Consider the following 24,691-nt stretch of genomic DNA (forward strand, 5'->3'; position numbering starts at 1 on the left):
TTACTAATTTGCCCTTCAAAATGTCCTATAAATTGGTCAGATATTCTCCTCATTACACAGAACAATACACAACAACAACCTATCTTTTCTCCCAGAACTCATCTATTTCTTTCTAGTATATTTTCCAATCACTTTTTTCAGCTCTATTTTCTGGTTAATTTTCTATTTCTTTGAGAAGAACAACACCAATTTTGTTCCATCTTCTTTATTTGAGTGTATGAATATTGAAGTATTGTGCTAACCTTGGGGGGCGACGTCTACTATACGATTACACTGATTAGGGCAAATTTGCTTCTACGATAGTGTTCTTCCATGACATGGTTATTATTTTATTTATTTACACGATTTATTTATCCAGTTAGTGCTAATGATTTTGTTTTGTAGTAATATATTTCCTACATATAGTTTGTTTATTTCGTGCGCAGCTAATTGTAGATATTGATGACTTGAGGATTGATCCAATCCAAACTATAACTCTTAACTCAACAATATTTGTACAGTTCTTTATGTGGCATGTATCCAGGATTCAGTTAGTTTTAAGTATTAAATTGTCGATTTTTTATTTTGGTTATAATGGTTAGTTAATTTATGGTACATGACTTGTTTATGATATGTGTATATATATATGTGTGTGTGTGTGTGTGTGTGTGTGTAACATAAGGTTGAAATGTTTAAGTTATTAAACAGGCATATATGTTAAGTAAAATTTGCAATTTGGGGTCTAAGAACCAAATGTGTTAAGAAATTCATAGGTTGAATCAAATGATGCAAGTTTTTTAGGGGGGTTGCCTTCAATGTTACGACACCACCCTATGGAGGTCATGACATTAACCTTCAATGTCGTGACGTCTCTTGTTGAAGTCGTGACATTGAATAATTGAAGTCGCAGTGATGAGCCTCTACCCTAGAAGTCGGGATGTGATTCTTTCATGGCCACGACCCCAACTTGAGAAAGTTTGAAAGTTTTACATTTTAGTCTTCAGTCGACAAAGGATTATCGAAAGAGCTTTTGTAAGCTCGTTCTAACCCCAAAATTGATTTTATAACATGACATGATTACATATGGAATATAATAACATGTGTAAATAATTGAATTAAATTGGAATGAAGATTGTAAGATTCTTTAGCAATATTTCAAAAAGTAGTATAAAAGTTGATATACATTTTCTTACATGGCTTCCATGCGATTTATATTACACAAGTAAATAAGTATTTTTTATAAAAATCCAAATAATCTAATTTATGAAACTCTTATGAGGAATCATGAAATGAATTTCAATTATTGAATCAAAAGAATAAAATAACTAAAGTCCTAAAAGGGATAATGCAACATTTAATCTATGAACTTGCAATTTTTCTCAATTTGGTCCCTAAACTTTTTTTTATCCACATTGACTCTTGAACTTGATACCTTTCCTAAATTTTATCTTTATGATGATATGGAATTCTGAGATTATACCACGATATCACCTAAATTTTTTATAAAAAACATAATTTTTTGGGGAGTTAATATATATTTTGCCCCCTTAACTTGTCCATTTTTACCTAGATGGTACCTAATTTTTTTAAACCTAGTTCATACTTGAACTTGTATTTCATCAACCATTTTGCTACCTCGATGCTAACACTGTTAGTTTGTGCTAACGCGACACTGATAGTCAATCCAGTAGTGGCACGTGGTAGCCTTTTAGTATCTCATGTGGCAAACATAAAATTAAAAATATTTAAAAATATATAAATTAATAAAATATAATTCTTAATTTATGTTTGCCACGTGGCATACTAAGAGGCTATCATCTATCGTTGTCGGACTAACTGTTAGCAACACTTTAACACATACGAATAGTGTTACTGCGAATGTAGCAACCTAGTTGATGGATTATAAGCTTAGGTACCAATTAGGTAAAATAAATAAATAGGTACAAACTAGATACAACTAGACAAGTTTATGGACAAGTTTATGGGGTGAAGTATATATTAACATTTTTTTAGGTGATAATGTGGCACAATATTAAAGTGCCATGACATCACATGGACCAAAACTAGGAAAAGTTGTCAAGTTCGAGGACTAATATGGAAAAAGTTTTAGGGGCTAAGTTGAGAAAATTGTCATGTTTAAGGACCAAATGTTGCTTTATCCCTTCCAAAAGTTTAAAATAGAGGGATTAAATGTAAAATGTGAGATGAGTGAAGGGACTGTAGCACAATTAGAGCGTAATGGGAGGAACCTGGGAGAGTATTTATTGGCTATTCGGTTCTAATCAATTTTAAAATCCGTCAGGGAAAAATATCAGCAATTCACCGTCTTAGCTCATTCGCCGGATCAGTAATGGCAGACGAGGTAACCTCCCGCTTTCTCTTCATTCCTCCCCGTCCCCGAATATTTTACAAGGTTCAGATATGAAAAAGAAAATCAAAGAAATATCTGTATAGAGATTCAAATTTCGATAGAGATTTCCTCCATTGATCTCAAATTTGTTCATTGTTTTCATCTTTACCTAAGATGGGCCAATTACTTTGGTCTTTTAATGACACCCTCTTTTTACATTTCTAGGTTTTAGTTGTGACTTTTTCATTCCCTGCAGATGCTGAACAAATAGGGGCATACTAAAATTTTGAAAGTCATGTGAATCTGAAAGTTTATTGCTTTAGGGGAAAAAGTGTTTTACATGTGTTACTTGACATAACTTTTAAGCGGAATGTTCTAGAAGTTTAGTACCATACGTTAAGAGTTGTCTCAGTCAGAAGGGGTCAACCATCATTGTTGAGAATTGCATTAGGCTCCGCATCAAATGAAGAATTTGTGCGTAGAATACTGCGTTGGTTCGCATAATATGATAGATTGTTTATCTTTGTAGCCTAGTGAATCTTTTTGTATATTACAAGGCTAAAATAGTAAAGAAAACCTTGAACCATTTTTTCTAAGCCCTTTTGTTGTACCCAAATCAGCTTTTGCCTTCTGATTTATACCCAAAGAAGACTTTATTTCAGATGAAAAATTGATTTATGTGAAGGGCTTACGTGTTACAAATTAACGGTTAAGGTCTTTACAAATTAAAGGTTAAAGGATTACTCTGCAAATTTAATATTTAAACATTTATTTGAGTATAATAAAAGTATAGAGGTTTTACTTTGGTAAACTGGTACATATGTGTTTTGTTTTGTTATTTAGTCAAATTTTCTAGGAATACGCAATTGTAGTTTCACTGTGAGGTTTGTTTTACCTAACAAAAACTTAATCTAAAACTAGGATGTAATTTGAAAGGCAACTTTAATAGTCACTGCTCACATTATACGAATGGTTTCTCTTGTCACCCTTCCTCGCCTTTCTATGAATGATAAGTTATAGAGTAAGTTTATCTTGTCGCAAAGACCAATGCGTTTTCTTCTCTTAATAGCAATTATGAATTATTTTGTTTAAAGTAACTTAAGAAGACACCGAGGGAGATTATATTCTTACTTACATAGAGAGCGAAGCATGTTGACATCAAAGGTCGTACTGTAGGAAGCATTATGCCATTTGATCTACAAATTCAGACATACTTTAAAGACATTTGTAGAAGGTTGTTTGTCTAAGCACAGGAAATATCCAACTTACAATGCAATGTTGTGTGAGAAGGTGGAGAGAAGCTTAGAATAGATCCTAAAGAGCAAGTTCATGGCAAGTAAAGGTGATGAAGTAAGAAGGTGCCTTAGGATGGTGAAAAAGTATGGCTATAGGAATGATTCAGACAGAAAACTACAGAGAAATTCTTGAGAGACCAAAGTTTGTCTAATTATTGAATGATCTAATAATATGTAATCTTTGTAACCTTGATTATATTTCCACCAATAAAAATTACAGAAGAGATTGGGAAGTTATGAAGATGACAACTGTGGCAAAAAACATGGGTTAATGGGTTACAATGAGTTAAAAATTTGTCATGGGAGAATTCTAGGTGATAGATGATATAAAGGTTGATCACATGATATTGCTACATTCAGGAATGCATTACCTATGCGAAGGGAGAAGGAAAATATCGCTAAGGTTAAGGAGGTATCTTAAGGATTTCCATATCCGTGACTCCAAAATATACCCTCTAGGACATCTCAAAAGTGGAGTAAACCCACGAGTCCTGTGCCCATTTCCGGATTAGCTCCACTGCTCTTTATGTAGTGATGCATGCTGGTTAACTGTTCCACGTCATGCTATAGTTCTTTTCGTGCAAAGTCCACTACTGGCTTGATAGGCAAGTAGTGCCAAGCAAGCTCTGCCAAGCTGTGCTATTAGCAAGTTTTACCACCTTGCTTTGCTCCAGGGAGAGTTTCTCCTAGGTGCAGAACTTCGAGGTGCACTGTTCGAGGCTGCACTGTCCAAACCTAGGTGCAGTGCTCTATCGAATTCTGGGAGTAAATGTGAATAGCCAACAATAAGTATCTACAATATTGGAATGCAATTGTGGACTTGTGCAATTGAAGGTATTATCTAAAGAGAAACTAGGATATTTTAAAAGCAAAATGCCAAGTTTAAGCATGCAGATATATATATTTAAAGTTTTAACTTATTTCTTGGTGTCTTTTCTATTCTGACCTTGAATTGATAGAAGATAAAAATACTTAGTGTGTCCTCATCTAATGACTTAATGAAGTTAACTTTCTTGTGGTTCTTGGATGAGTTATGGAATTTGTGATGCTGTACAACTTTCTTGTTCTAAGTCTGTTGTTGTATTGTGAATTATGTTTATGAACATCAATTGATGGTTAGGTGTGGGAATTTTGAATCATGTCTGTGAACATTACTTTGAAATCTTTTCTTGTCCTAAACCAAAAGTTTGTTAAATGACCATTCTATGGTGAAGTAGCTTGGAGCTGGTTCTTAATTTTTGAAAGTAATAATAAGAAATCATATGGGCTTTGACCTTAGGAATCACACCATAGGTTTATTTTCTCAAATGATAAACCGAGCAATAATGCTGGAAATTTTCTCAAGTAGTTCTACCTTCCAATGGAGATTTCTTTTATAGAATCACAGCACTCATGTTCAAATAAGAACTAGGACACTTAGTACAATTATGACTTTAGCAAATACTCCAGAGTCTAATTAGGAAGCTAACCATTTAACAAATTAACAAATGTGACTTAAAATGATGGTACCTAAACTATTCATATAATCCAATAATGTAAGGGGACGCCCAAAATAAGACTCTTAGAGAGTCATGAAAATTTTCTTCCCACATAAAAAGCTAGAAGAAGGAATGAAATAAAAAAAAAACCTTCAGTTTTAACACAAGTGAACTTAAAGCTAGGATTATTTGACCAAAAAGAAAAAGGAAAAACATGAAGCGAGGTCTCAACAACAAAAGATAAAGCCTACTCAAACTCCCAATTATGCTCTCATAATTGGACTTGTAACAATTTTAAGGCATGGGCATTACAAGCAACCTTGAAAATCATTGTAAATGTATTTAAACATCTTTGGTGGCTGCTTCTGTTATCCGCCAACTTCTTTTTGAACTATGAATCAGAAGATGCTTTGATTCTGCGGTAAGAAGTTTCAGATGCCCTTTCTGTGGCGTCATGAAACTGTAGTAGCTTTTCTTTCATCTGTTTCTCATGGAAGGTTGTTTAGCTGCTATAAATGTTATGCGCGCGCGCGCATGCATGCTGAACTTATAGATGTGTATTTATTCTACTTTATATTTCCTTTGGTAAATTAATCTGGACTGTCATGATTGAATTTTCGCTGAGCTGGCAAGAAACAAATTCATATCAAGTTATATCTATTAGTTCTCACATTTCCTCCATACTATCTCTTTTTCTTGTATTGCCACAGATTGAACTGAAAACAGCCCCAGCTGACTTTCGTTTCCCTACAACAAATCAAACTAGACATTGTTTCACCCGTTACATTGAGTTCCACGGGTTTATTGATTGTTAATTTTCAAATTCTGCTTGTTAGGAAACTAGCAAATGTAATTTTCTTTTTTATTTTTTGAAATCAACTACAGGTGCTTGGCTGCAAAAGGAGAATCTAATGAATGTGAGAGATTTGCCAAATACTATCTTTCTCTTTGTCCTGGTGAATGGGTTAGTATACCTTTTTCTTTTTGTTTAATTTTTTAAATCATAACTGAGCTAGAGTTCGTCCTGTTGTAGAGAATGTAGGCTTTATCATATGAACTTTATCATTGTGTGCTTGTTTTCTGACTTTCTAGTACCAATTTCTGTTGTTCACAAGCTTAGGTCATCATTGATAAAGCTTGTGGCATAATTTGTGGTTTTAGATACCAACTGATTCATACACAGCTTAATAGTTGTAAATATGAATTATCCTCCAATATTCATGGACATAAGCAAGTTCCAGGTTCTTGTTTTTCTCACCAAACGTCTATAGTGTTTAGTTGATTATACTATCGACTTTTGTGCTGGTATATTTGCCTACTGAATCAGCAGAAGTATCATATCACAGTAGTATACTACAATATTTAATTGTCCTATGTGATGTGTTGATAGGATCATGATTAATAGTGCTGTGATAATAATTAAAAACAGAAAAGAGGAAATACCTACTAAGAATTAGATTGTCATTGAATGCTTTTTGTAGTCATAAATCTTCCTATATTAGTGTTGTTTAGATGCGTAGACGGGCAGATAAGGTGATGAAACTAATATGTGAATATATGTAGATTAGATTATGTTTAGGAAATTTTGAAACCAGGTTTATTGGTAAGTGGTGAATGCTTTGTTAATTATTGGGATTTTATTTACTTCACTAGTCATTGTGCTGTAATGTATTATTTCACATGTTCCCTGCTATTGGTTGGCTGGTTGATCAATGAATAACAGAATAACATCCCAGTCTTCACTATTTACATTCTACATGTTCTAAAATGTTTTGTTCATTTTCTCTAGTTGCTTGTATGAGCAGCTACTTGTAAAGGAAACAGAAAATGAACAAGTTTGGCAATTATATTTAACTTGTTTTTTGTATTTTAATATTTTATATTGCCCAAAATGTTGTAGGTTGAGAGGTGGAGTGAGCAGAGGGAGAATGGTACTTTCCCAGGTCCTCTGTGATTGCACATTGAAAATAAGGTGATTCTTCTCTGGCATGGGGAGTTCATATTCTTCTCTTGATCTTATATTTGGCTAGTTTCAATGTCTATCCTAGAATTCTTTGAATTAATAAGCTACAAATGGAGATTTATTGGATTTATCGAGCAATAATGCACTATAGTCGATTAGTCGGTCAAAAACTGGAGTATGACCTTTGATGTTTTCCCGATGTCTTAATTCATGAACCTGCAAATTTAGCCGATTGTTTCAGAGCTTTGTCAGGTCCAAAAGCAGTGTCAAGGTTGAACATTATTTTAACCAATCTCTTTTGAGCTTTTGTTCTTTAAACCAGAATCAAATACATGCCTGAGATTGTTTATTCGGATGCTCATTTGAGACTTGAGGTTTTTGCATCGTACATGTATAGGGATGGCAAAATATACTGAAACCGACTGTTTCCGATCTGATCTGACTCCATAGGGTGGGTTTGTTTGTTTTTACTAAAATTGGGTTAGGGTCAGGTTACATTTAAAAACTAGTCGGGTCAGGGTCGGGTTTAGGATAAATCTGCCCTGCCTTGCCCCAGGATATTTGCCAAATTACCCCTATTGCTATTTTTAATTACAATTTAACCCCTCAATGAAAACTCTCTTAACCCGTTAACTGTGACTTTTAATTATTTTATGTGTTATGTCCATTTGTCTTCATGGTATATTAATTTTGTTTACTGATCACAAAGGGTCGATAATTTTAGTGTTATTTGAGGAGTGGTTTTTGGATTTTCTCTTGTTTCTATAAATTTCTGCAACTCTTCGTCTACCAAAGCTTGGATGATGTATGTGTTTTCCTATAAAATTTTCCTCTTTTGATTACTGAGAAATGTTTAGAAGAGGCAAAAAGTCAGGTTCTAACCTTTGTAAATAATATGCAATTTACATTTTCTTTTTATACTTGCCAGTGATGTTCTGTTGAACCTCATATATTTTGTGTTGGTTGATGGTTAAAAAAAGTCCGCAAAAGAGTTTAAACATACTTGTAATTATAAATGGTGCATCAAACTAACTATTATATAAAAAAAAAAAAATTAGTACATCAAACTAATTGATTTAATTATTTTATAATTACAAAATTTGTTTGATGCAATAAAATAAGTCTGGGGTCAGTTTTTTTATAAAATTTTGGGTCGGGGTGGGGTCGGGTGTCGGGTATATAATTCCAGGATGGGTTTGGGGTCGGGGTGGGCAAAAATCTTACCCGTTTTGCCCTGTTGCCATCTCTATACATGTACAGGTGAAATGGCACAACAAAAAGGGTTTTAGCGGCAGCAGCAACAATTGATCGAAATTTGAAGCACAGTAGATGTAAATCTCTTTGTGAATGTGTATTTTATTTTACCACTTTAGTCCGTAGTAAAAGTAATGAGTTTGTAGCTGGAGGAAGATCATGCAGATAAGACGACTGGCATCTCAGTTGAAGTGCCAGAGAGATGGACGGCTTTCGTGGAAATTTCCTGGGAACAAATTCTCATTAGTATAAGTCTGGCATACAAGTAGGTTGAGTTTGAAAAATATTAAACTCACAAGAATTTTATTTATTATTAACTATATTATTAGACTGACATTAGAAAAATAATTTATCAATATATTACTAATTATTACGTGATAATAATAGGTAATTGGAAAAATCACGAGTTTAAAAGTTTTACCCAAAAAAAAATCATAAAACCATCTTCATATATATTTTAATTAGTAAATATTTTAAATATATATTAATATAATTGGATAAATAAAAAGTAATAAAAATGTAGATTCTTTTTCATGTTTCTTTTTGTAACATATTATTAATAATATTTATTTTATTAACAATAATTTAATTATTAATGTTATAGTTATTAATAAAATAACTAAAATATTTTTAAAATATTTTTACATGATTAATTTAATACTATTTGTATGGATGTCCTTAGTAATTTTTTTATATAAAACAAAATGTATAAAAGATATTGACTCATTAATTCTTTAGTGTTTCTTGTAATTTTTAATTAGGATAAGTCTTTCAAACTGCAAATTAATCCAGGATAATTTTGACTTTCTCATAAATAAAAATTTGAGTGTAAATTGTTTTTGCGAATTATTTTCATGGTGTAGAGTGTAAATGATAGGAAGAAATCAGAGAAACAGGTTTTAATTAGTTGCTTTAGATTCAAATCTTTGTTGCATGAGGTTTGTTTGAAATCTCTTTACTTTCTATTGTAACCTTTGGGTGTAATAGATTAGATTTACACTTCATTTTAGTAGTGTTTTTAGATTTTCATTCTAATCTCTACCTGGAAAAATGGAGTATAAAGTGTTGGTGTATGGGGATAAAGTGAACTTATGAAAAATTAATGAAGGCTTCAAGGCATGTATCAATGTCATTTTTTTAAAGTTTTATTTGCTTTCACTTATATCATGGTGTGCAAAAGAGTTAGTGACAAATAAACTTCTAGGATACAATGAAACTCAATAACTGTCGACGTTTTGCATTGACGGAAATAGCCCATTGAGTGGAGCATAACAATAATATCAATTTCTATAAAGAATTTTTGTAGTAATTTTTTATAGAACGATCTGAGAATACAAAAGATGGAGGAAAATAGAAAGAAACTTTGTTTCTATGTTTTTCGGTGTGTCCAACATATGAAATTTGACTCTTATTTACAATTCTCATGTCCCTTCATAGGAACACAACTATCTAAATGGATAGTTACATCATTAATAATAAATATAGATATTCAATAGATGTATCCATGAATAACCATTGATTCATTGTTAATAATAAAGTGATATAACTTTTTGAATTTAAGAGACATAATTCATCACCATGAAATGTGATAACTCTTGGTTAATAATTAAGTGGTACAACTTTTAGTTACTTATAACTTTTCATTTGCAACTATTGGAACATTGTATATTATTTTGAAAATGTTCCAACAATCTCCCCCAATTTTCAAAACATTCTAGATTTTGATAATCTTGGAAATCAATTGCATAAATGAATGTGTCTTATGATTGAACTTTCATTTAGTGAAAACATGTTAAAGTTAATCGAAATGGCATGGTAGACTATGCTTTGAACTAACTATTCCATTTGATTAACCGAACACATCTCACACAATGATTTCAAGACTAGTTAATGCACAATATCCAAGGACACTATTATGGCCAAGTGTTTGTAACCTCTTTTCACGAGTGCTGTCAGAGCCAAGCCCTTGAGCTCCTAGAAGCGGTGACTCTTCAACTCACATAGGTAGATCCTATTAAGAGTGTTCCTCTAATTATAATGCTCTAACATATTTAAGTTTTGGGTCTATAAAGAGAATAATGTCCATCCTTCACTTTATCATTACGGGTACCTAGAACTTTTCATCTCGGGATGATATTATATATTTTTTTAGTACTAGCAGTCACATATTGATGATGTATTTTATCTCATTGAACTCAGACTTGACATTATATCAAGCGTTGAGTCAAGTTTCCATCATGGGTTAATCAAATATTATACGCTTGTATCTCATCCTAAATTTCAAAATTTTCAACATAGCTATGTTAATTATCTATACCACATGGTGAATGTCACACTCCAACATCAGCGAATCCGAGAAAAAGGGTCGGTAGGCATGCATGTTACCTATTTTGGCACACTATGATAGCATAGGCTGCCATTCTATAGACTTTTGGAAAACTAAATTTTGGCGCACAAAGTATCCACCCATGAGAATATCTAAGGATTCCATCTCGGGGTATTTTTCAATTGAAGAAACAGTACAACAAATGAATAGTACACCACAGAGTTTGGCTGAGCATGAATCGTCTACTAAGTATATAAGAAAGTTGTAGGGGAGTAAAGTGTCTTTAAGACCACACCACATATGAGTTATCTCCAGGGGTATGGTACGCTCGATTTGCTAGAAAATTGTGCAAGTAGGTCTTGCAGTAAGATTGGTTAACAATCAACTAAATGGACTTGATTAGTCAAACATTATCTGCATATGGATTTCCTTTTTATATTTTTCTCAGTTTGATAGGGCATTTAAGAGACAATTTCAGTATGCATTTGACACTTTTCAAGATCCACTAAAAGGGAAACTGAGTATATATAATAGAAAGGGAAAATTTCAGATGATCTTTCTTTCCTTTTGCTGTTCTAATTCTTCTTCCTAAACCTAAATAATCTCTTCTTCTTCGTTAGGGTTGGAAGCTAAGATGTTTGGTTTAATCAGTAGATGTTTCAATCTACTAGTAAGTTCTATAATTTTGCATGTTGAGATTTTTGAAGAATAGGGATGTTATAAGGTGTAATAATAGTAGAGTGTGAGTGGGAGGCCCTACATGGCGGTGACATGAAATTTATATGTTGGTAATCTGTTTGTAAATGGAGTTTTAATGGAAGTTCCATGATCCTTTAAGCAGTTGCTACTGCTAGTTTAGGTAGGACTATCAGAACAAAAACTCTAAGCTGAGTAAAAGTGAGTTTTAGGTGAGTCTTTAACCTGACTCATACATGTTAATTTACAATGGCTATTCGTACGCTGATGTCTTCTCGAATAATTGAAGAGTGTATGTGTCTTAAGTATTGTAAAGTTTTGTATGTTCACAAATAAGGTATATTATGTGATGCATGAATAAGATGATGTGTGGTGTGTATGCATGTCAAATTAGAAATTGGAAAGTATGAATCTATTAGGAGTATGAATGAAATCTAAGTAAGTGTGTTCAGTGTTAAATGAGAAATGCCTGAAAATTTTGAGTTATGTAAAAAGGTGAGAAAGAGATCCATTTGGGTTGCCTTCAGTAGGGTAGGTACATTGCTAACCAGACAAATAGATCAGAGTGAAAATGAAGATTTATTGTGTAGCCTCCAGTGGGATAGTTATAATGCTAACCGGACTGATAAATCACGAAATAAATCTGTGGAAAGCCCATGGCCATGATACTTTTTTGAAAAATAAATACAATAAGATCTATTCTATTATGCCTTTGTGGCGTATTTTGTGATGACTTTGTAATGTATTTCGTAATGCCCTTGACGCAAAATAGGGTTAACCACCTTTGTGGTAAGACCTGGGTAAGTTTTGAGACTTCTCCTATAGTTGAATCTATGATAAAGATCTAGGTAAGTTTGAAGATATTCTTGTTTTGATAGCCTAGTGGCAAAATTCAAAGTTGCCCTAGGAGCATTTCTTGAAAAGAGTTCTCAGCAGGGTTTCTGAAGAGTGAATCGACCATAGTAGGTCGTCAGTATAGAGAAATTGGCGTATTCATAGTTATGGGTGGTCTAAGTATTCGTCAGACTTGAGTTTTGTCTACGTTATGTATTGAAGTTATCTAAATTCCATGGTATCTGCCAAATCTGAGTTTTTCCACGATATGTATAGAGGTTATCTAGAGTCTAAGCTATTCGCCAACCCAGGGCATTCTCTTGATACGTAACATGGTTGTTTAGGATTTCATAGGATGACTGAGATAGTTCCATCCATCAGAATAAGTTGTTGTCTGGGTTGATTTAAGTTATGATTTAACTGGTATCTTCAGTATGAGAATTCGCCAAAGTTAGGATTTGTATGAAGTTCATCTTAAAAGATTAGTTAGTATAAATATCCACCAAGAAGTACACCATCCTGGGTGAAGTGTTCAACATTTGTCTGTGTGAGAATCTGCCGAAGGTAGATTTTGTATGAATATCTTTTTGAGGTATGCATCTATTTTTTTAAAAAACAAATGAGATCCGCATTGAGTGGTGAAATCTATAATCTGCATAATGAGTGAATTGTGCATATGGTAGTCAAGTATAGAAATTGACATATATGTATGCACTCGATATTAGAAAAGTATTCGCCAAAGACTGAAAAGAAATCAAGAATCTTCAAGTTGATGAATTCAACAATAAATGTTCAAAGGTAATCTGGATTAAAAGTCACTAAGTTCTTTTGAACTTACAAGCGTCTATTTATGATGCAGGTTCCTATTACAGAGTTGGTACACTAGGAGGGACCAAGCCAGGAATGTGCCAAGGTGGCAGTTCGAGTTGCGATATTATGCATACACAAGACACCATAGGAATATGACGTTTAGTACTCTACGCCATGAAGAAGTCTGTTTTTAACAAAATTTTAAGTTGAAATGTCTTATACCATTTTAAAAATATGATGTAATTATTAAAAACTCTCTTTTATTAATCTTTTGTTTTAAGAACAATAAATAAATGAATAAGAAGTATGTTTTAGAATGGCTTTATGCCTGTCGTAAAATTTTTGCAAAATGTTTAAGTCTGTAACATCCAATGTCAAAATTCGGTAATTCGGGTCAGGTATAGGGTGCTATAGTTAAATTTTATATTTATTTGTGTCTTGAAAATTTACAAGACCGCAAAAGAATGTTATTAATGATATCCTTTCTATTATTGTCAGATTACAATGATCACTTTATTTTTTTTTATCATGACAATTTCATATTTGGCTAATTTATTTCTTTCTTGATATCTAAGAAATTAATTTCACAATCACCATATATGCGAAACCATACACCATGTCTTTTTCACCAAGTAAGTTGTTGTAAAAAGGCCTCGAATCCTTTGGTGAAACTAGACAACATATTTGCCATTTGTCATAGTTTATTTTCAAAAGTTAATACATGATTTTAAAACTTTTTTGCATTTATAGTCAAATAACATTATTTTTCTTAAACACCATATATATACTAGGGTGTAATATATATGGTCATATTAAAGGACCACCAACTTGTTGGAAAAAATTCAGTTTGAAAACGATATTCTTGCACAACGAATTTTTTAAAATCAAACCGATTTGTGATATTTATAACAATAATTTTTTCCCAAAATAAGACCTGTGCTTTGAGCGATACGGATCCTAGATGTTCCTTGATTTTAACCAAACGGTCGTCTTCACTATTTTCGTACCACGAGCTGCTTTGAGTATGAGCTCGTAGAATTACAAATCAAACACAACTAGAAATAATTTTCTTCCTTTTAGGAGGAAAGTAAATCTTTATCTCATAGAAACTGGTAGAATTGTTATTCCCAAAAAATAGAATCTACACTTAGAAATAAATTCTCACTATTTTCAGGTAGAATAACAATATCTCAAAAGTTGTGTCTAACTTCTTGTGTTTTTAGCCTTACTGATGCCACCTATTTATAGAGAGAGGAAGTGAAACGGTTAAACTACCTTTATTTGATAAATTGTTTTGATATAACAAATAAAAATATTTTTGAATAAAGTTTTTTTTACACAAAGAAATTATAAAGTTCAAAGCATAAAAATAATTTCAAGACTTCCAAACATCTTAGATAATGTTTTGAACACTTAGAAAATTTTTGGACAAAGTTCAAAAATGGTTTAAACTCTTTTAACTCAATTGAAACATTTTTAAATCGATTGAAAAAACTGCTCCCTACAAAAATTTTCGATTCCTATTGTATTTTTATTGATACATCTTTCATATAGATACCGTTTTAAGCTTCGAAGTTCAAAAATATTGACCAAAAATCAAAAGTATTTATAGCTAGAGTTTTTCTATCGATACCATGGCTGGTACCAATACAAATTTTGCATTCTAACTTTGAGATTTTTGAACAATCACAAAAAATATCGATGCCTTTTACCAGATATCAATAAAATGTCTTTGGTATCATTATAAACTAAATTTAATGATCACTGGATTAGGCATTCAATGCTAATAGTATCGATACTTGTAGAAAAATTATCGATACTTTTTGTTATAGGTGAATTTAATGAGTTGGTATTTTTATCCCCAACAGCTCTATTCAATTCGTCAACAACCACGATGGTTAGAAATCAATTAAAGGGTATAAATACCAGCTTCCAAAGGCCCTACAACAACAAGTGAGATTGCAATACATCAAGTGCTTCAAGATACATAAAAAATCTATTAGCAATCACTTTGTGTTTCAATTCTTTATCTTTTTCTTGTAAACACTTGCTAGCATTCATTGTATTTTCTATCAACTCAAGTGTTTTCCTTGTATTTGTGCTTAATTGGAAAACATCGTAACCTTGTGAGGATTATTCTTTGTTTGCTGATTTGCTTCTCTTTGAGAGAGTTTGTGTTTTAAGATTTGGGTAGAAATCTTAAGGGGGTTGTAAGGTTAAACCTTATCCTCAAAGGTTGATAATATTAAGGAATTTGGGAAAATCCTTAGCTGTGGAAAGCTAAGGTAGTGGAGTAGGCAATTGGGGCCGAACCACTATAAATCATTGTGTTCAATTTTTCTATCATTTCTTTCAAGTTTTTACAAAATTTTTAAAAGGCCAATTCACATTCTCTTGGCTATTTTCGGTGATCAATCGAGTTAACAATTGGTATCAGAGCTAGCCTCTAAAGACGATTTAATAACCATGTGAAGATCCTCGGAGAAGCTCAAATGATCATCAACACATTCTACAACAATAACGTCCACTTTTGGATTAGATTTCTCTGAAGAATCTGAATCCATCACAAAGCCTCCATACTTAAATAGAGCAAATTACTTTTATTCAAGGATAAGAATGATGCTCTTCATTCAAGCGAATGATCTTGCGGCTTGGGACATCATCATGGATGGTCCTTGCATTTCTCAAAATCAATGAGAGCAATTAATGTCAATAAGTAGGAGATAATGGAGTGAAGAAGATAAAAGGAATGTTCAACTCAATGCTACAACCATGCACATTCTATTTTATGCACTTGGTCTGGATGAGTACAAGAGGGGTATCATCTTGTTCCAATGCCAAAAAGATATGAGACAAGCTTGAGGTCACTCATGAAGAACAAGAAAAAACCTACTTTTGTCTTATGGCCATTGTCGCGTGTGAATGTATAATGCAAATGTGCAAGTATACACGTCGAATCAAGTAATAAAGTGATGAGTGAGTATCATCTCCATAGGAATTGAAATTGATTAAAATAATTGGTTATGCTATTATTATGAATTTGACTAATGGAATTGTGCAAAAGAAACAGAAAACAGATTGATGAAGGGGATTAATGAATGGATTAATAAAATCAATTATGAGTAAAAAATGCTAGGGCAATTGAAATGCTGTGGCAATTCTCAAAGAATAAGTGGAGAAGATTTGTACCATTAAATGATAAAGGTTGGAATTACTCAGGTTTTATGTTTATATCATAATAATGCCATGGAAAAATCTTGACCATTCTATTGCTCAGGGATTCACTATTGCAATCTGCTTCTTTCAAGAGCTAGACTTTAAGCTCTCATTTTGAGTTTTTGTATGTCTACAGAACTAAAGAATGATATCCAGACTGTTCTTCCTTTCCATATACAGATCACAACTTCTACACCTAGAGTGCTACGAACATTATTTCAAATGCCAGCCTGTATCAACCGATAATAATCCAATCTATATAACCTTTTCAGAATTAAATCAGATATAACCATACCATACAATCATCTATGTCTAGAACTTGCATGCATGCATTTAAAAGAATCAAAAATCAAATGGAATAGTAATCTATTCAAAATCAGGCCATGGGCATTAAAGATTGTAAAAATTCACCAAAATAATTCCAACCCAATGAGATTTATCTCATGGATTGAACATTCAAATCCAAAATAAAACCATTCAACATCATCATTTGAATTACGAATCACAAAGTTCAAATAAAAAAAAGGTGAGACTACAGGAATGATGCGGAATCCCGGATCTAGACACAAGAGAAACACAAATTAGAAATAAAACGAGAATAAATAAAATTAGTTAAATCATAATAAAAGAAAAAAAAGGATAGATTTTCCCTATGGAACCCTTGGCTAACTTGTAACCAAAAACGCCAATGATTGAGCGCTCCCTACGAAACCCCTAGAAGAAGCACCTCTAGAAACACCGATGAATGAGAAAGAAATTTGAATATTTGTAACTCCGAAATACCCTCGAAAGTAACAAACTCCAAACTAAATAGCAAGAGAAGAATCACTCTACTCTCAAAAATTTTCCTCACACAAATTTGGAAGAAAACAAATACTCTCTTTTTTATTCCACCCCCAATGTGTAGAAAGCAAGCCTATTTATAGGCAAAATACAAGAGTAATTGAACCCTAATAAAACTCTTTAAAATTATATAAGAAAATAAATAATAATAACCTAACCAATAAAATTACTTAACTCATAAGTGATGTGTCCCAACCAATGAGAATTAAGTAAATAATAATAATAATAAGATACATAAAAGATTAATCCACCAATTTATGGGCTTTCACTATTCCAAGATTGGTCCAGTGAATTGCATTCACGTATTTGTCAACGTCACGAACATGATGAATTAAATTTGTAGCAACAAAGTCTTGGACAAAAGCATTCATCTTTGATTTTAATTGTGGTGCCTTGCTTCGAGTGATTGGACCACTAGGAAAAACAACCCCTTGAGTGTCACCTCCTTGACTTGTATCATTCTCCCCTTCTTCAAGAAGATTCATCCTCAAATCTGAGCCTACATCAAATTCAAAAGGAGAAAGATCAGAAACATTGAAAGTAGCACTAACACTATACTCACCAGGAAGATCAATGCGATAAGCATTGTCATTTATTTTCTCGAGTACTTGGAATGGTCCATCTCCTCGTGCATCAAGTTTATTCTTTCTCTTAGAAGGAAATCGTTCCTTCCTCATATGCACCCATACCCAATCTCCAGGTTCAAATAAGACTTGCTTTCGCCCTTTATTAGCTCGATGTGCATTGGACTCATTCTTTTTCTCAATGGCTTTACGAGCCTTTTCATTGATCTCTTTCACTAAATCAGCTTTCCTTTCACCATCTAAATTAGCAATCTCATTCAAAGGTAAAGGAAGCAAATCTAAAATAGTAAGTGGATTAAAGCCATATACAATCTCAAAAGGAGTAAAACCTGTGGAAGAATGAACAGAGCGATTATAAGCAAACTCAACATAGGGTATCCATTCCTCCCAAGATTTAACATTCTTACCTATTATGGCTCTAAGCAAAGATCCCAAAACTCGATTTACCACCTCGGTTTGACCATCAGTTTGAGGGTGGCATGTGTAGAGTAAAGTAGTTTAGTAGCTAACTTACCCCATAACACCTTCCAAAAGTGACTAAGAAATTTTGCATCTCTATCGGAAACGATAGTCTTTGGGATTCCATGTAATCTCACAACTTCACGGAAAAATAGATCGGCAACATGGGTTGCATCATCAGTCTTATGGCATGGAATGAAATGAGCCATTTTAGAAAATTGATCCACAACCACAAAGATGCTATCTCGTCCACACTTTGTCCTTGGTAAACCTATTACAAAATCCATTGAAATGTCAGTCCAAGGTGAACTAGGAACAGGAAGAGGAGTATATAGACCGTGAGGCATCACAGTGGATTTAGCTTGTTTACAAGTAATGCAAGTAGAGCAAATTTTCTCAACAAGTTTTCGCATGTTAGGCCAATAAAAATGCTCATGTAAAACATCATAAGTCTTAGTGACTCCAAAATGACCCATAAGACCACCACTATGAGCCTCTCGAACCAACAATTCTCGCATTGAACACTTTGGTAGGCATAGTCTATTATTTCAAAAAAGATAGCCATCATGCTTATAAAATTTGTGAAATGCACCATGTTCACATGCGTCATAAATGCTTGCAAAATTAGAATCAGTGGCATATAAATCTTTGAAATACTCAAAACCTAATAACTTAGTATGCAAAGTACTAAGTAAAGTGTACCTCCTTGATAGAGCATCAGCCACAATATTATCATTACCTTTCTTATACCTTATAACATAAGGAAAAGATTCAATGAATTCAACCCACCTCACATGTCGCTTGTTCAACTTACCTTGTCCCTTTAAGTGCTTAAGTGATTCATGGTCAGTGTGAATCACAAACTCCTTTGGTAAAAGGTAATGTTGCCAAACTTCTAATGCCCTTACCAAGGCATACAACTCTTTATCATAGGTTGAATAATTCAAATGTGCTCCACCAATTTTCTCACTAAAGTAGGCTAGTGGTTTACTATCTTGCATGAGGACGACACCTATACCTACACCAGAAGCATCACATTCAATCTCAAAGGTCTTTTCAAAATTAGGTAAAACAAGAATAGGAGCATTACACAATTTATCTTTAAGTTCATTAAATGCTAATTCTTGCTTATCTGTCCAATGAAAAGATACATCCTTTTTAATAAGTGCAGTCAAAGGCGAAGCAATTGTGGAAAAGTTACGAACAAACCTGCGGTAGAAACCGGCTAACGGAAACAGTTTTAGGGATAGGCCATTCTTTAATTGCATTTACCTTCTCCTCATCCACATGGATTCCTGTAGAACTTATCACAAAACCCAAAAAAACAAGCTTATCCATACAAAAGGTGCATTTTTCAAGATTAGCAAAGAGTCGTTCATGCCTTAACACATCCAATACTAATTTAACATGCCCAACATGATCATTCAAAGTTTTGCTATAAATCAGTATGTCATCAAAATACATAACAACAAATTTTCCTATAAAAGGTCTAAGTATGTGGTTCATTAATCTCATGAATGTGCTAGAAGCATTAGTTAAGCCAAATGGCATGACTAACCACTCATACAGGCCATACTTAGTCTTAAAAGCAATTTTCCATTCATCACCTTGTTTCATTCTTATTTGATGGTAACCACTTTTTAAGTCAATTTTAGAGAAAATGCATGCACCATTAAGCTCATCCAACATATCATCTAATCGAGGAATTGGATATCTATACTTTACCATAATCTTGTTGACAGCACGACAATCAACACACATTCTCCAAGAACCATCTTTTTTTGGGACGAAAAGTACAGGGATCGCACAAGGGCTTAGACTCTCACGAATCAACCCTTTCTCTAAGAGATCTGCAACTTGCCTTTGCAACTCATTAGTTTCTTCAGGATTGCTTCGATAGACTGGTCTATTCGGAATACTCGAACCAAGCATAAAGTCAATTTGATGTTCAATCCCTCGTAAAGGAGGTAATCCCTTAGGCATTTCAGAAGGAAATACATCCTCAAAATCCTGTAAAAGATCAACAAAACAACTAGGCAAATGTGTATTAGGGTTAGTCAAAACAAATTTTTCCCTAAACCTAATAATTACAAATGTTTGTTTTGTACAAAGAGAAAATTTGATATCTCGAAACCTAGCAAATAAACTCACTCTCTCATCTCGTGACTTGTGTGTGCAATCACTCACCAATGTTGGGCATTTAAGTTGGCTTTTAACACTAAGGGCCTCTTTACTCTCAGCTTTTTTCAATGATTTTACCTCACTTCCCTTACCCATCTCACTAGCAAGTTTGAGTTGATCATTGTAGACTTCTTGAGGAGGAAGTGGAGCCAAAGTAAACTTCTTTCCAAGGAACACAAAGGTATATTGGTTAAGGAAACCATCATGATTTACTCGTCGATCAAACTGTCATGGCCGTCCAAGTAATATGTGCCCAGCTTGCATTGGAACAACATCACACAAAACTTTATTAGAGTATCTACCAATGGAAAATGAAACTAAGCATTGTTTAGATACTTTTACCTCCCCGCTATCATTCAGCCATTGCAAGCGGTATGGCCTTGGATGCTTCACACAAGGTAGGCCAAGTTTCTCAATAAGGGAAGAACTCACCACATTGGTGCAACTTCCATTATCGATGATCAATGAACTAGGTTGTCCACTAATTAAACATCTCGTGTGGAAAATGTTATCTCTTTGTTCGCGCCCTTCCTCTTTAAACTGGACATTTAAAGCCCTTCGAGCAACAAGTGCTTTCTCACCATACTCTAAGTATTCTTCATACTCATCATGAGTATACACATCATCAGCATCTTCCAAAGGAGGCATCTCATCTTCGTTATCAGACCCAAAATCAACCTCGCCATCTTCTCGAATCACCAATGACTTTTTATTAGGGCATTCTCGAGCATAGTGACCCCTTCCTTGGCATTTGAAGCAGGTAATATCTTTTCGCTGCTTAATGGCACTAGGAGAAGTAGAAGAAGAAGATGGAGCTCGATTAGTAGAAGTAGAACCTTTAAATGAATTAGGCATACCTCTATCTTTGGAGTAAGTTCTAGGCTCATTTGGCTTGAACCGTGTATCTCTCCCATTCCACAATCTATCATCTTATTTTTTCCAATTTCCTCTCCAAGCAGGATTAGAAACTGAACTAGCACTCCTCGTTGTCCCTTTCTTTCGTAATTGCTTTTCAATGGTGAGTGTTGTAACTCAACTCGATTTGCAATCTCAGGCTTTAGGCTGGTAAGGAATCTAGCCATAGTCACCTCAGCCTCTTCAACAAGATTGGCTCTAATCTGAATAGTCTCCATCTCTTTGTAGTAGTCATCCACAAATCTATCTCCTTGAACAAGATGTTGGAGTCTTTGATGGAGTTCTCGATAATAGTGTGGTGGAACAAACCGTTTTCGCAAGATACGCTTCATTTCAACCCAAGTAGTAACAGGTTGCTTTATATAAAAAATTCTGCTTTTACATAATTGATTCCACCATGTTAGTGCATAATCAATGAACTCAGCGACAACGTATGTTACCTTTTTCTCATCAGAGTAATTCTAACAAGCAAAGACTGCTTCCATCTTTTCCTCCCAATCAAGGTAAGCATCAGGATCACTCTTCCCTAAGAAAGAAGGAAATTTTGGTTTTGGGGTGTCATTGTTTCGTTCCAACCTTTCTCTAGGTACATACTTGGACTCAAAGTCCTCATCAAAAACATGGTCATCCCTTCGTTTAAAAGTTCGATCTCGCGAATTTGATCGGCTTATAAAGGCTTCGTTCAACTTCTTGTAATTATCGGCAATGTATCTCTCTTCAGTTGTAAGTTTTGTATCAAGATACTCCCTTTGCTCTTGTAACATTTGGGTCATGCGATGTTCGAATTGAGTTTGCAACTTTTTCATCTCTTTTTGTAACAACTCGACCAAAGGATCGTTCTCTCTTTTTTGCTCATCCTCTTCATTTTTACTAGTTTGGGATCTAGTGAGCGACATGGTATCTGTGAAAGATCAAACAAACAAGAACAAGAAAGAAAAAAAATAATAATAACCTCACTCGTTAGCTCTCAAAAGAATAACTCTCTGAATGATTCAAAACTTGTAAATATGTTTGGAGAGGGTTACTAATCAAGATCAAATAACGGAGGTGCAAACTTCAAAGAAATAATGAAGACCCTAATTGCTCTAAAAGGCCAATAAACTTGACGAGGCAATTTGTAATGGAGGCTACACGGATGAAGGAATTGTGCGTGCCTTTAATATCTGCTAACACAAGAAGAGACAAAGTGTTAGAAAGCATAAGAGAAACAAAAAAAATGTAGACCTGCAACGATCCCTAACTCTAGAGTCAAAGAAAAGCTTTAATTAGAAGAAAACTTAAGAAAACTCTACCCAAATTTGAAAAAACAAAAATCGGAAACGTTTGGTGTCTTAAAATTTTCAAAAATTGAAGCTTTAATTATACTTGAGTCAAGAAAAGAAGAAGGAAAAGAAATTCAATTTTGGGAAAAATAAAAATAAAAATAAAAATAATAACAATAATAGGGAAAGAAGAAACCTACGTATGAAAGGTAGGCAACTTTTTTTTTGCGCTTTTTTTTGCGTTTTTTTTTGCGCTTTTTGCTTTTTCTTTTTTTTTCTATTTTTTTAAAGAAAATAATAGAATCGACGAAACCGATGAAAAGTGTTTTTGGTATTTTGACTCGTTTCAGATATTATTTTAGCTTCAAAAATAACACCGAATGGCCTGAAACTGATACCAACTGATGCGGAATCCCGGATCTAGACACAAGAGAAACACAAATTAGAAATAAAATGAGAATAAATAAAATTAGTTAAATAATAATAATAAAAGAAAAAAAGGATAGATTTGCCCTATGGAACCCTTGGCTAACTTGTAACCAAAAACGCCAATGATTGAGCGGCTCCCTACGAAACCCCTAGAAGAAGGACCTCCAGAAACACCGATGAACGGGAAAGAAATTTGAATATTTGTAACTCTGAAATACCCTCGAAAGTAACAAACTCCAAACTAAATAGCAAGAGAAGAATCACTATACTCTCAAAAATTTGCCTCACACAAATTTGGAAGAAAACAAATACTCTCTTTTTTATTCCACCCCCCAATGTGTAGAAAGCAAGCCTATTTATAGGTAAAATACAAGAGTAATTGAACCCTAATAAAACTCTTTAAAATTATCTAAGAAAATAAATAAATAATAACCTAACCAATAAAATTACTTAACTCATAAGTGATGTGTCCCAACCAATGAGAATTAAGTAAATAATAATAATAATAAGATACATAAAAGATTAATCCACCAATTTATGGGCCTTCACTATTCCAAGATTGGTCCAGTGAATTGCATTCCCGTATTTGTCAACGTCACGAACATGATGAATTAAATTTGTAGCAACAAAGTCTAGGACAAAAGCATTCATATTTGATTTTAATTGTCATGCCTTGCTTCGAGTGATTGGACCACTAGGAAAAACAACCCCTTGAGTGTCACCACCTTGGCTCGTATCAAGGAAGCTCTCGCTACTCCAGCTTTCACTTTAATACTAAGATTTGATGCAAAACCCAAGGCAGATTTCTCTTCCCCTTCCTTGCTTATGTGATTTTTCTGCTCTATAAGCTGCTACCCTCTCCTCTCTTTTCTCTAAGATTTTTCACCAGAATTTGATGCAGAGAGAAAAAATGCTCTCCAATTCTTCTCTCTCCAAAAAATCCTTTTTTCTTTTCTTTTCTCTTCCCACCTTTATAGGGTAGGTCCCTCCCTCTCAACACACACCTTTTGGTTCCTCTTTTTCAGGGTGGCTTATCTGGTACAAGTACATCTGGCTGGGAGTGACGTGGATTGAGTGCTGCATCATCTTCCTAGAATGGCCATGGCATTCTTGTTGGCAATCTAACCAACATTTTTCCTTGACAATATTTCACTTTCTTTATTTTCCTACTCTTTTCTCTTTTCTCTTCTTCATCCTGCACCTGCTGCAAACTATAACCAACACCTTTCTTCCCCAATAGTAAAAGTAGCAAATGATAACATTTATAGCACGATCCAAGCTTTGTTATGCAATGTGCTAAAATATCCTAAAAATGCAGGCATATCTACTTAATTACAAACAATTAATTAAGTTTAGATGCCTAAAATATAACTCTTTTCAAGAGTTATCACACCCTCAAACTTGAATTATTGCTTATCCTTAAGCAAATATGTATGAGTATGCATGAATGCATGAATTCGACAAAACACATGGTTACCATTTGCACTGTTGAACCATATGATGTATATTTAATACCTCCATTCTCTGTAGTCTTTTATTAAAAAAATTGGTTCAAGTTCTACAGGCTTGCTTAGCAAATGAAGTGCAGAAAATGTTTCCTAAAAATAAAAGTTCCTAAATAATTATGCAATTCTGACTATAACGGACCTCTCTTAATGTATTTAGGTTATCTTATTTCTAAACTCAATTTCTCTATTCTCATTTATTCATCATTTAAAAACTTTAATTACAAATATTATTTTTTAAGGAATTCAGCTTGTCACATGGTTTCTTTACTTGAAAATCTCAATGGAGCATACACTAGATTTCCAGGTAGT

General features: G+C 33.6%; 1 protein-coding gene across 5 annotated transcripts; it reads left to right on the plus strand.

Annotated features, from left to right (window-relative positions):
* Positions 1-2,179: 2,179 nt before the first annotated feature.
* LOC105780564 (cytochrome c oxidase subunit 6b-2) lies at positions 2,180-13,225 on the plus strand. Of its 5 annotated transcripts, XR_008195240.1 has the most exons (6): positions 2,191-2,341; positions 5,813-5,901; positions 5,988-6,066; positions 7,003-7,074; positions 8,326-8,396; positions 8,466-8,703. XR_008195240.1 is itself a non-coding variant. In XM_012604961.2 (5 exons), the coding sequence occupies exons 1-4, from the start codon at positions 2,330-2,332 to the stop codon at positions 7,054-7,056; spliced, it is 234 nt and encodes a 77-aa protein (XP_012460415.1). In that variant the 5' UTR covers positions 2,191-2,329; the 3' UTR covers positions 7,057-7,074; positions 13,035-13,225. The 5 variants fall into 5 exon arrangements, 3 of the variants coding, with proteins under 3 accessions (XP_052485478.1, XP_012460415.1, XP_052485479.1); XM_012604961.2 differs by lacking the exons at positions 8,326-8,396; positions 8,466-8,703 and adding an exon at positions 13,035-13,225; XM_052629519.1 differs by lacking the exon at positions 8,326-8,396.
* The last annotated feature ends 11,466 nt before the right edge of the window (positions 13,226-24,691 follow it).

Source organism: Gossypium raimondii, chromosome 4, assembly GCF_025698545.1.
Source record: "Gossypium raimondii isolate GPD5lz chromosome 4, ASM2569854v1, whole genome shotgun sequence".
NCBI lineage: Eukaryota > Viridiplantae > Streptophyta > Magnoliopsida > Malvales > Malvaceae > Gossypium > Gossypium raimondii.